This window comes from Halichoerus grypus, chromosome 3 (genome assembly GCF_964656455.1).
Source record: "Halichoerus grypus chromosome 3, mHalGry1.hap1.1, whole genome shotgun sequence".
NCBI classification, from domain to species: domain Eukaryota; kingdom Metazoa; phylum Chordata; class Mammalia; order Carnivora; family Phocidae; genus Halichoerus; species Halichoerus grypus.
The window spans coordinates 207,098,295-207,111,569 of record NC_135714.1 but is presented as its reverse complement, the minus strand read 5'-3'; the positions used below and the strand labels follow the sequence as shown (position 1 = coordinate 207,111,569).

Genomic DNA, 13,275 nt, shown 5'->3' with positions numbered 1-13,275 from the left:
AATTGAAGTGCTTTATATTAATACTTTTGTTGAATTACGTTTTAAGAAGAATATGAAAATTAGGAATTAAAACTTCAAATTGTATAAAACCGAATGACTTCTAATTACCATTTGAAGAAACATAGTCAGTACAAAGAAGCACATTTGGTCGTCGCTTCTATATATTCCTGCAGTGACAGCCTGATTGAAACAAGTCTCTCTAAATCTTTTCATCAGTCTTGCAGGTTACAGGGGTTTACAGGTGGAAACTCAACATTTCAAAACAAAGATAATTCTTCCACTCCGTAGCAGTGAGACTAGAGCTAGAGAAACGTGTTCAATTTGGGGGATCAAAATGTGAATGAAAGGTAAAGCATTTTCACCACTCCTAGGAGACACTCTGGCTCTGTCCCGCCACCTTCCTCCCTACACCTGCCCACCCCTCCATCCCAGCACCTGCCCACGCCCCGTCCCTGCACCTACCCACCCCCCTGTCCCAGCACCTGCCCACCCCCTTGTCCCAGCACCTGCCCACCCCCCTGTCCCAGCACCTGCCCACCCCCTTGTCCCAGCACCTGCCCACCCCCCTGTCCCAGCACCTGCCCACCCCCATCCCTGCACCTGCCCACCCCCCGTCCCTGCACCTGCCCACCCCCCGTCCCTGCACCTGCCCACCCCCGTCTCAGCACCTGCCCACCCCCCGTCCCAGCACCTGCCCACCCCCCTGTCCCAGCACCTGCCCACCCTCATCCCTGCACCTGCCCACCCCCCTGTCCCTGCACCTGCCCACCCCCCGTCCCTGTACCTGCCCACCCCCCGTCCCTGCACCTGCCCACCCCCGTCTCAGCACCTGCCCACCCCCCGTCCCAGCACCTGCCCACCCCCCTGTCCCAGCACCTGCCCACCCCCATCCCTGCACCTGCCCACCCCCGTCTCAGCACCTGCCCACCCCCGTCCCTGCACCTGCCCACCCCCGTCTCAGCACCTGCCCACCCCCCGTCCCTGCACCTGCCCACCCCCATCCCAGCACCTGCCCACCCCCCTGTCCCTGCACCTGCCCACCCCCCTTTCCCAGCACCTGCCCACCCCCCTGTCCCTGCACCTGCCCACCCCCCTGTCCCAGCACCTGCCTACCCCCTGTCCCAGCACCTGCCCACCCCTCTGTCCCTGCACCTACCCACCCCCATATCCTCAGGGCACACTCAGTTCTGAACCCCAGCACCCTCCCCATCCCCCTGCACCAGCTTCCTCCCGGGGTCCTACCACCACTCCCTCCCACTGCTGCCTGGCAAATCGGATCAAGGAGGTAGGTCTGTGGGGGAGGAAAGCCCCTCTTGAAACAGATTTGCTGAACACACCTGGGCCCAGGGATCAAGAGGCATGAAGATATTTTTTAAGTCTGAGAGGATGCCACAGTGTTATCCAATTTATTCACTTTTATTAAAGTCACATGTGTCAAACTCCTTGTTAATATTCTAGAAGCAGTGCAGAATTAGATACATGAAGGAATTCTCCACTCCTTCGGAATGATAAGGACCCAGTGGTTGCACAGGATGACGGCAGGTGACAGGCTGGCTACAGCTTATCTCCAAGGGGCTCAGAAAAATAAACACACGCACATGGCAAACTGTTAATTGCTGATTCTAAGTGATGCGGACACTTTTCTTTCAGATCCTCTCTATGTGTGAAATTGTCAGTAATAAAACTCCAGGGAACAGCAAGCTGAGTTCCTTAAAGACAGATGAGAAAATAAGACAAATTAAATTAAGTGTTTAAGTCCACTGTCTTACCCCGGAGAAAATCATTTGAAGAACAGGTTGTGCACGATGCCAGGTCCTCGCCTTGTAGGGAATGGACCTTGTGTCCTACCTACTGCTGCCTTGTGGGGACCGCTGGTAACTCCAGACAAGACCCGGGCGACGCGAGCTTGTCCTTCGTGCCGCCCTGAGCTCCGCTCCGCTCTCTTCTCTGGACGAGCCAGGGGTCCGGAAATGTCCTGACGTGGATGAGTCGGCAGCAACACACATGGGAGGGTCATGGTTCTTTCCTCCCCTTCGAGGACAGACACAGGTCCAGGTGAAACTCCCCCTTCCTTCACTGTCTTCCACCCGCCATTGGCAAATACAGGCTCCCCTGGCTCTCCTGGCGGGCAAGCCCGAGGTCACGCGCTCGGCTACTCTCAGCTGAGAGCCTGTGCTCTGGAGGGTCTGCAAGAGAGCCAGAGAGAAGCCAGGAGTGAGCAGGTGGGAATAACCTGCCCCGCCCCAAGAGCTTGATCTTCTGAAACTGTGAATAACTTCTGTTTGTCCCTCAGGCCAACGAAACGTGGGGGTGAATGGGCTCAGGGTCTAGAGGCAGGAAACATGCCCCCCCCCCAGATTCCCAAGTGCTTTTGAGAGTCACGTGAGTTGGGATCTACCAAAGCTATCATTTCCTAAATAATTCTGATGCTAACGCCCAGCAAGGACCAGGTGTGAGGATGGGAATGGAGGCGGCAGGCGTGGAGGCGCCTGGGATTGCCGAATCGGGGCAGAGACCCTGCATTTCACACACACAGGCTCTCGTTTGCCAATTCTCCATCCCGAAGTGGTCATCCCCACGCTTCTTTAATGTGTTAAGTCCTTTCCATGGACAAAACTGTATTACTTACTTTTTTAAAAAGTGCTGTTTGATTAAAGTCATATGACTTAGAAATCATTTGGAGACTTCCTGCCACATCACAGCGGGCTCACGGGAGCGGGAGGGAGGACATGGTCACTACGAACATCCGTGGGGAATCGGTTGGCGAGTCGAACGTGATGGGAGCCCGTGGCGGTGATGGTGACTCGGCCGCCCACAGAGGCCCACGGCCGGTGGCAGGAGCTGCGGACAGAGCGCAAGGCTGGGGATGATGGGTCACAAGCGCACCTCAGCCTCTCCCTGCACAGCCCCTCCCTCCAGTGTAAGATGCCCTCAGAGCCCCCAAAGATTACTCCCTAGAGTCAAATGGGGTAACCGATACCAATGTGATTTCCTAGAAATTAGGAATTAACATCTTCATCTTCGTGGAGTCCATAAAGAGTAAGAAGGACTTAAAGTCCTTTATTCCTACTTGCTGCCGCATCTTTTCGCTCACCTGAGCAGCATTGCTGAAAGAATCGTGGTGCCACCAACAAGAACAGCCCCTTGCAGTACAGACCACCCTTCCAGACTACACCTGTCCCAGCCCTGACCAGTAATATCCTAACAGCCAGTATTGCTCACACATCTTTGCATTTCCCTCAGAAATCGGACATGGGTCAGTCTGGAAAAAACTTCAGTCCGTGGCCGTGCCCTGCACCGTACATTCAGAGTTTTAATCTTCAGGAAAGGAGAAGATTAACTCATGCTCTTTGGACTTGACTCCCTTTGTGTCACGCTCTTGCATTTGGTTTCTCGTTGACCCAGTTTTAAACGTGTTTTGTTTTGTTTTGTTCACAGTCCTCGGTAAAATCAGGAGTGCGGTGGGGAGCGCGCAGCTTCTGATGTCCCAGAAATTCCAGCAGTTTTACTGGCTGTGCCAACAGAACATGGTGAGCAGAGCCCCGGGTGTCCTGGGCCCCTTACGCAAGCCGACGGCCCGCTCTCTCCGCTCTGGCCTGACGAAGTACCTGGCACTTTGCAGAGCAGGGAGCGAACGTGAGGCCCGTCCCGAGTTGGGGTTCAGGATGCTGAAGAGGCCGCCGCGAGGCGGTGCTGAGGGAGAAGGAGTGGGTGGCGCGGGGGCAGCCCCCCGGAGCCCCGGGGCACCTTCGGGCTGCAGGGTCCACCTGCCCGAGAGCCTTAGGAGGGAGGTGGGGCAGGAACAGCTGGGATGTCACAGATGAAGACCCCGACGAGAGGGGGCTTGACTTAACACATCAACAGCGACAGTCAGAGAGATTCAGAAGAGATGGTAGAACAATCGGGGCTTTCTATTTCATAGTCAGGAGTGAAATGAATATACCAGCAATAGGCAACACACGGCATTAAACTTGGCTCTGATCGCCCTGAACATCAAAGAGAAAGAAAAACCATATGTATGTTGGTATTTACTTATGTGCGTGTACTTACTACATCTATGTACAAATAATACACACACTTTTCTTCATCTAACTAAAGAAAGTATCCACGCAACGTTATTTGTAGAAATAACTAAGGAGTATTCACATTACAGACTGTTTTATAAATCCATACGTTGATTTCTTTCAGAGCAAACTTTTCATTAAAATGTAAGTAGGTCTGTGCATCGTGGGAGCGATGGCGCTCGGCGATTTGACTTTGTTTTGTTGTTTTAATTTGCAAGGAGACATGTGAACTTACAGAATGTTCTTACACATCAAAGGAAGCAAAGCACATCAGAGCTGCCATTTCATCCCTCTTAATTAGGATTGTTAAAAAGTACGTTTTCTCTAGCATTTTCTGGTTAACCCCGTTGAAGCTCATCCCAAAACGTATAACGTGACCCCCTTATCTCCTGTGACATGAAGTTATGACCCACATTTAGAAAGGGGGAGCAGGAAGGTTGAGCATTCCTTGGAAGGAGCGCACAGCCGTGGAGTGCTCAGTTGTGCCGTTTGGGGAGCATATTCCCACCTCCTCCACGTCTGTCTGATTACTGTCTGTGAAGGAACGGATTTAGGCCATTATATAGCTCTGTAGTCGGGTAAGCATAGGTAGACGCTGTCTTTAGGAACGCATTACCTAAAGCAATCGACATGCAGTAAAAACATGCAAAGACGTTATTCAAGCTTATAAAATGTCCATGTCCTCTGGGCCAGAAGCAGCTAATGTTAGATTTTTAAATTACCCATCCTAATATTTTTGATGCTTCGTACACATGTCACATTGCATTTTATCCTAACCTTAAAAAAATCCTTTTTTGAGTTTTGAAATACATAGTGTGGCTGCTTCCTTTTCTTTCGGCTTCTATCTAGGATTCAAGCGGGAAAGCAAACCCCCAAAACGACCCTGCAGCATTGGTCGCAGGAGGAGGTGGGTGTCTAGGCGGCCGGGCCAGAGAGATGCCGCAGCACAAGCAGATGCCTGTCAGAGGTCCAAAGCCACACTGCTAGCTGCTGGGAGATTCGGGCGGCTAACTAGTTCTAAATCAAAGGAATGACCCCAGAAAATAAGCCAGAGCCACCCCCCGACCCGATGTTTAGGATGGACTGAACAAAGCAGATATATTCAAGGCAAGGACAAACGGGCGATGCGCCGCGTAACGAGAATGCAGAGCAGAGTGGGAGGATCTGCCCTTGGGAAACACGGGCTCCCTGGACTCGTACGGAACCTGGACTGGATCGCCCGACGGGAGAACCTAGCGGCACCCGGAGATCTTGGAGGATCAGAGGTTTATTTAACGCCAGTGGGCTCAGAGGAGAGTGGTCTCCAAAGCTCTGAGCCCCGAGCACAAAGGGGGCAATGTATACACTTCTACTTCCACATACTGGGCACTCTTGGCGCATGCGCGAAGCGGGGCAGGGAGAAGAACCCGGATTGATGGGCGCGGGAAACAGAGTAGGGAGAAGAACCCGGAAGAGCCCCGGGGCTCGGACTGGGACTCTCTCGCTGGCTTGGTCAGCCACCTTAGGACACAGATTTTCCTTATCATTCCCCCCCTTTGATGCCCCTTTAAACATCTAGTTTAGAGGGCATCATTTTCATTCTCTAAGGGACGATAGTGAGTAAGGAGTAACTGGAGTCTGGTTTTAGCAACTTGAGTAGTGATAAACCTAGTAAGGACATTAAGAATACAAGGACCAAATGCTACTATGAGGAGAAGCGATAGGAAGGGGCCGACGAGGGGGGCGAACCAAGGAAACCATTGTGAGAAGGTATCCCACCAAGTTGTCCGCTGGAGTGTTTCCCACCGGTGATGTACTCATTCCTGTAATTGGGTCAGAGTTTCTTGGACCACCCCCGACTCATTAGCATAGAAACAACATTCCTCCTGTAAGAAGAGGCAGAGCCGCCCGGCGTGGCCGTGAGCAAGTCGAGCCCACGCCTGTTTTGGAAGACCACTGAGGCCAGTGAATTGAGTTGGTGCTGCAGGGCCAGGGCCGACTGAGTGAGGGCGGAAAAGTCTGCAGTGAGTTGCTGAGTTAACCCCTGGTACTGAACCTGACACATCCCGATGCCAGTGGTGCCGAGGGCAACACCTGATGCGGCCAGCAGGCTCACGATAAGAGGGATGGCTGCGGGGGAGCACCAAGGGGGGCTAGGGGGTCTCCATACGAGTGGGGCATCGCCCCCGGGGAGGACTGAAAGATCAGGTAAGAGACTGATAATCATGCATGACTGATCGCACGGGGTGATGCAGGTGTATACACCTTGATCACGAGCCAGAGAAGTGTTGTTAGGCGCACAGACCCAACTGTGGCCCATGATGGGAGAGGAAGAGTTTCCATACAGCAGTACCGGAGCCAGAAAGGGATAATCTGAGGTCCCCGGTGCCGAGGGGGGAGGTGACACGGTGGACTGGTTGAGGATGACACCTGGGTACTGGACGGGACCGGGCTTCATACAGATCCAGCAGTCGGACGCTAGGGGTGGATTCGAGTGGTTAAGCACTTGGTGGGAGGCGTTAATCGTACCGAACAGTTGCGCTATAGATGCTTGCTGCATGTGGATGGGGGACCCGGGGATGCACCAGGGCGAGTTATTTTCTGTCTGACTCTGGGGGTTGACTATAAGGCTTGGAGTGAACATGGACTTAATCATAAACTTGGCCATGGGGTCGGTCCCCATGGGGTGATATTGGCCCAACAGGAGAATGATTCCTGCAGCCCATGAGGTGGCATTGGGTTCTGAGACTGAGAGGGTGAGCGGTATACAGTGATTGTTAGGGCAAGAGGGTGGGGTGTCGTTCCGTGACAAGGAAATCCAGATGTCACTGCGCTGTTTGAGGTGCCACCCAGTGGACCATCGTTCCATTCCTGGCCAAGTCGCCACCCATGACTCACAGCCCCAGGCTTGCGAGCAGAACTGAGGGCAGGTGTTTGGCTGTTGAGGCGTAGGGCCCCCACCAATGTAGATATCTACCAGCCGGTAACCTGAGTGAGGGCCATGGTAGGAACACCGTCTGTGAGGTTCCCAGGGGTATCAAGAAGCTGGAATCCATCAAAATGGAGGTTAACCTTTGGTGTGTGCCCATCCCAGGTGGAAGAAGTCAGTGGGGGCACTGGTGCGGGATTGAGGGGGATAAGCTGGAAAGTCCACTTGCCAGGAATGGTGATACGAGAGTTTGCCCCCCTTGCCTGGCCAGGCAAGCTAGAGGAAGTGAGGAGGAACCGCACACCAGGCAGCAGAAGACCAGGACTGACTGGGGCCAGGAAAACCATGGTGAAATGTGCTCAGGAGGAAACAGCAGAGGGCCAGTAAAAGTGGGGTCTATGACCTTAGGTAGAGGGAGACATCTGCTAACCCGTCAGCAGATGAAACCTGTGGACAAGTAAGTGCGGTAATACACCCTAGGGACACCCAATAAGCAACGACAATAGCAAGCCTCTGGGGGGAAGTCCAGTCAGGAGGGGCAACAGTGTAGAGTCCAACTCCCAAGATGAGGGAAATCATGCCAATGACAGCCAGAGACCACAGTGAGCAGGTGTCCATCAGTCGGTGGGGTCTCGTCGAAGGTGAAGCTGGAGTGGGTTTGGTGAAGCAGGAGAGGGTTCGTGAAGTCTGGCTGGACTCTCCGCTGGCACAGCTCCTCGTTCGAATGATGAGCTTTTTTCACTCTGGAGTGGTGGACCCACGGGGTGACGCCTGAGACCTTGACGGCAGTAGGGGCGGGTAGAACAACAGTGTGGGGCCCTGTCCACTGCAGTTTGAGGGGGTCTTTCTTCCAGTCCTTGACCAAAACTGACTCCCCTGTCTGGAAGGAGGGTACCTGAGACCCTAAGGAGATTGGGGCCCTCTCGATGTGTACTTTTGTAATTTCTTTAGGGTGGCCCCCAGGGCCTGAAGCTGCTCCTTTATCCCTTTATCTCCAACCTGATGCAAGTTTCCCGGAAGGCTCCCCAAGCACAGGGGAGGCTGTCCATATATTAATTCGAATGGGGAGAAACCTAATGTCCCAGGCGTGCAGCGAGCACACAGGAGAGCTATTGGTAGAAGATCCGGCCATGGCAGGTTAGGCTCCTGACAAAACTTTGCTAAGGTTCCCTTGAGGGTGCAATTCATTCGCTCTACTTTCCCTGAACTTTGGGGCCGGTAAGCGGTGTGGAGTCTCCAGGTGGTGTTGAGAGATTTGGCCAAGACCTGTACAACGTCTGCCACAAATGTGGGTCCATTGTCACTCTGGATTGTTAATGGCAGGCCGAACCGGGGCACGATCTCCCGCAAGAGGACTTTAGCTACTTCCCGGTTTTGCTCCGTCCTGGTCGGGAAGGCTTCGACCCACCCAGAGTCTGTGCATACTATTACTAGGAGATATCTGAACCCCCTGCTCGGCTGCACATCTGTGAGTCTACCTCTAGATCTTCAAAGGGGGTTGCTCCCATCCTCTGGACACCTGGCGGGGGCCACGGTGCAGACCGAGCATTATTTTTAGCACATGTCTTGCATCATTCACTCGTTGCTCGGCACAGTGCTGGCAGCTGACTGAGGTAGTGGTGCTTCTTGAGAAGGGCATCTAATGCAGTTGTCCCCAGATGAGTGAGTTGGTGGTGTTCCTTGACTAGATGCCCTCCAGTTGCTGTTGGAACAAAGATGCACCTGTCTGGCATCATCCACCATCCCTTTTCAGTCAGGGTGGCTCCCTCAGCCATGGCCCATTCTTTCTCCTTTTTAGTATAACTGGGTGGAGGGACTTCTTCCGGGGGGTGTCAGGGCCATGGTGAGGGAAGGGGCTCTGTCCATGTCCTCACTGGCTGCAGTCTTGGCTGCCTCATCTGCCAAACGATTTCCCCGCGTTATGGGGTCGTCTCCTTTCTGGTGTCCCTCACAGGGCAGGATTGCTACTTCCTTTGGAAGCCAGGTGGCTTCAAGGAGTCTCAGTATCTCCTCCTTGTTCTTGATAACTTTTCCTGCAGCGGGTAGGAGGCCCCTTTCCTTGTAGATGGCCCCATGTATATGTACAGTAGCGAAGATGTACCGAGAGTCAGTATAGATGTTGACTCGCTTGCCTTCACCAAGGGTGAGGGCTCAGACTAAGGCATATAATTCAGCCCGTTGAGCTGACCATCCAGCTGGTAATGCCTTAGCTTCGAGGACTTAAGTGGTTGTGGTTACTGCATAACCTGCTTTCCGGGCACCCTCTTGTAGGTAACTGCTGCCATCGCTGAACAGTGTGAGCTCTGGATTCTTTATGGCTTGATCCCACAGATCTGGATGGTTCGCACAGACTTCATCAGTCACCTCGGAGCAGTCATGGTCTGGTTCCCGCTCTTCCATGGGTTGCAGTGTTGCTGGATTTAATGTCCACTGTTTCAAGGGTGACCCGTGGGTTTTCACAGAGGAGCCCTTGGTATCGTGCTAGCCGAGAGTTGGGAAAGCAGCGGTGTCCCTGTGCATTCATGAGGGACACAACTGTATGAGGGACCTTGATGTTAAGTTCTTGCCCCAGGGTAAGTCTGTCCGCCTCCTTGATGAGTAGGACTGTGGCTGCCAGCGCCCTGAGGCACGGTGGCCATCCCACTGCCACAGGGTCCGCTTCTTTGACAGGTAAGCAACTGGCTGTTGCCAGGGTCCAACAGTCTGGGTGAGTACCCCGAGTGCTATTTTTTCCTTTTCATGCACAAAGAGATTGAAGGGTTTTTCTACATCTGGTAGGCCCAGGGCTGGAGCCTGCCCCAGGGCGGTCTTTATCTCTGTGAAAGCAGCTTCTGTTTCCTCAGTTCAGGTAGGGGGTTCTCGATCTGGTCCCCCTAAGAGATCATAAAGGGGGTCTTGCTATTGCTGAGAACCCAGGGATCCAGATGTGGCAGAATCCTGCAGCCCCCAGGAATTCTCACAGGCCCCTTTTTGTCTGGGGCTGTGGCAGGGAGATGATGACCCTCTTCCTCTCTGGCCCCAGTTCTCTCTTCCCTTGGGTGAGGAGAAAACCAAGGTATCAGACCTGTTGTTGGCAGATTTGTGCCTTCTTCCATGAGGCTCGGTATCCCGAGTCTGACAGGAGCTGTAGGAGGGCCTTTGTGCCTTTTGTGCAGATTTCTTGTGTGTCACTGGTGAGGAGGAGGTTGTCCACATACTGGAGGAGGGTGCATCATGTGGCCTCTGTTGGGAAGCTGGCGAGGTCCACGGCCATTGCTTCGCCAAAAAGGGTTGGTGAGTTTTTAAGCCCCTGCAGGAGGTGCATCCAAGTCAATTGCATCTGGCGCCCTGTATCAGGTTCAGACCATTCAAAGGCAAACAGTGGCTGGCTCTGGGGAGCTAAGTGGAGGCAGAAGAAGGCATCTTTTAAATCTAGGCAAGGGAACCATCTGGCCGACCCTGGGATTTGGCCGAGGAGAGTGTATGGATTCGGGACCACTGGGTGCAGAGAGATGGTCACCTTGTTGATGGCCCACAGGTCTTGAACTGATCAGTGTCCCCCTCCTGGCTTCTTGACTGGCAGGAGTGGGGTATTCCAGGCCGACTGGCACTCGACTAGGATACCTGCTTCTTTGAGTTTAGCCCGATGTTCTTGGATGCCAATCTTAGCTTCTTGTGGAAGGGGGTATTGCCTTGGCCTCTGAGGTTGGGCTCCTGGGATCAGTTCAGCAATGATAGGGTCCCAATTCCAGGCTAGTCCAGGTGGGTTGTTTTCATCCCATACTGAAGGGAAGATGAGTCTGAACTCCAGCAGGCTGCTCGGTTGGGCCTGAGCACAGAATAGCCTCAGTTCTTCTTCCCTTGGCGTGGTAACTGCTAGTATTAGAGACCCCGTCTTCTCTTGCCTTGGGTTCAATCAGAGGCTAGTGTGTCCGGTGGGCTCAAAGGTGATCTGAGCCCTAAGCTTGGAGAGTATGTCTCGGCCCAGGAGAGGGATGGGGCAATCGGGCAGATAAAGGGATTTGTGTCAGACCCTGTGGCCCCTGAGTTCACACTGGCGAGCCTGGCAAAAGGGCTGTTGCACCACCCACGTCCCAGTGGCCCTGAGGATGGTCGCAGTCCTTTTGCTGAAAGGGGCCACTGGGGAGGTGACAACAGAGTGCTCAGCCCCAGTATCAACCATAAAAGTCACTGGTTGGCCCCCCACCTTCATTCTGACCATGGGCTCATGGGGGCCAAAGAGGAAAGAGCCCGGACCCCCTTTTCCTGCAAGGCCTATGAGGTCCTCCTCTCGGGGTTCTTTCTTGTAGCGGCCGGGCTTCTGAGCCTTTCCTGGGTTGGAACATTCATTTTTTCGATGCCCTTTCTCCTTACAGTAGGCACATTGATCCCTTGCCAAGGGGGTTCTGGGTCTCCCCCCTTTTGGTGGTCTCCCCATCTTTGTGTTGTCCTTTTCGTTCAGGGTGGTGGCGAGGAGGCTGACTTTCTTTTTATCTTTTTGTGGGCTTCCCGTTCGGCTGTGACCTCCCTGTTCATGTAGACCCTATTGGCAATCTCTATTAGCTGGGTGATGTTCATCTCGGCAAAACCCTCCAGTTTCTGAAGATTTGTTCTGATGTCTGGGGCGGCCTGAGCCATGAAGGAGGTGTTTACCATCTGTTGGCTTTCCTGTGCCTCGGGGTCAGATGGAGTGTATATCCTGTAGGCTTCACATAGTCTTTCGTAGTATTCCCCGGGGGACTCCCCTGGTTGTTGAGTGACCGAGGATACCTTAGTCATGTTCATGGGTTTTAGCTCCTGCCCGGATTCCCCGGAGGAGGGCCTCCTGGTACCGGTGGATGTGGGCCTGTCCCTCGGTGGTGGTGAAGTCCCATGCTGGGCGCTCTTCAGGTGTGGCTGTATTAGCCCAGGCAGCAGGGTCGATGACTCCCGCTGGTGCGTGCTCTTCCAGGTGCTGCCGTGCACCTTCCATTATTCTCCTCCTTTCCTCTGTGTTAGGCAGGGTGGGGAGTAACTGTTGGCAGTCTTCCCAGGTTGGCCGATGAGTCTGGAAGAGGGATTCTATGAGGTCTACCATGGCCTGTGGTCTCTCAGAGTAGGATGGGGTGTTATGTTTCCAGTTGAGGAGGTCGGTGGTGGAGAAGGGCTGATAATACATCGTGGAATGGCCGGGTTGGACCGTCCCGTCTTCATCATGGCTCTTGGGTTCCCGAGTCTCTCCTATTGGCATTTGGAGGGCACTTGCGCCCAGCCTGGGGTGCAGCCTGGCCGCTGGTCCTGGAGAAAGTGGATCTTCTGGGCCTGGGGGCACCGGCGAGACTGATGGCAGCGGAGTGTTTGGAGCTGAAGGGCCAGGTATAGGTGGTCTTGGGGGTATGTACGGTGGGGGCAGGGTCGGTTCGTCCTCGGGATCTCCGGCTAGGATTTGTGGAGACTGGGGCTCTTGGTGATTTTCCTTAGGTCGCTTGAATGAGGCAGTTAAGACCCTGGCCTGTCCCTGCCTATTGCAAGCGAATCGCACCCAGGGGGGAAGGGTCTGAGCAGTTCCTAGCCAGGGGTCAATGTACGGAAACTGGTCAGGGTGTCCTGGTTCTCCTGTTACGACTCGCCACACTCGACGAATCGTTGGGACATCCAACATCCCTTCTGAAGGCCACCCGACATCAAAGGTGGGCCATTCCAATTCACATAGGGTTCTCAACTTGCTGGGGTTCATCCTGACTCCATAGTCTCCCGAAAACCGCTTCTTGAAATTTTTGATCATGGTCATCTAGAACCATTGGTTTACTCTGCCCTGACCCCATGGTGATGTCCCCGTGTGCGGTGGTGCAGAGACAGATGGGGGGGGTGCCTCCTGAGGTGAGGAGACCAATCAGATGCCCGTCTGGCCGTGTCCCAAAGGAGCTTAGGTGAGGCTTAGCCCTAGCCGTCTCAGTGTTGTGACTTACGATCGGAAACCATTCCAATGCCGCCATAGACCGTATGCATTCACCACGGAATCACAGACGGGCCCACTCAGACTCTGTAGGCTTCTGGGGACCTTGAGGGTGCCCGCCCGTGGAGTCACAGAATCAGTCCGCTTGAGCAAGCCAGGTCGGACTGCACATTCACTCACACATTCACACTCCAGAAGTTATTACATTCCCTCCCTGGGAATCCCTACCTGGGAGACCTCTAAGAGGTCTCTGGGAGGTGATCAGGCTCCCCTTCCACCCCAGTGAGGGTGGGCCTGTCTGGGTCCTGGGGCCCCAGGCCTTACCGGAATCCGACATCGGGACAGGGTCCTCACCTGCCAAGTCTCCTCGAGTCTGGTGGGAACAGCGG

The 13,275-nt window shown here is 54.0% G+C and overlaps 1 protein-coding gene across 14 annotated transcripts in view; it reads left to right on the top strand.

The window, feature by feature from the left end:
* The window catches only part of DLGAP2 (DLG associated protein 2), an 844,777-nt gene that overhangs the window by 818,605 nt on the left and 12,897 nt on the right, over positions 1–13,275 (top strand). For all 14 annotated transcript variants that reach the window (XM_078069920.1, XM_078069913.1, XM_078069921.1 and 11 more), the window contains one exon: positions 3,439–3,530. In XM_078069920.1, coding sequence (XP_077926046.1) covers positions 3,439–3,530 — 92 coding nt within the window. The remainder of the gene's footprint in view (positions 1–3,438; positions 3,531–13,275) is intronic.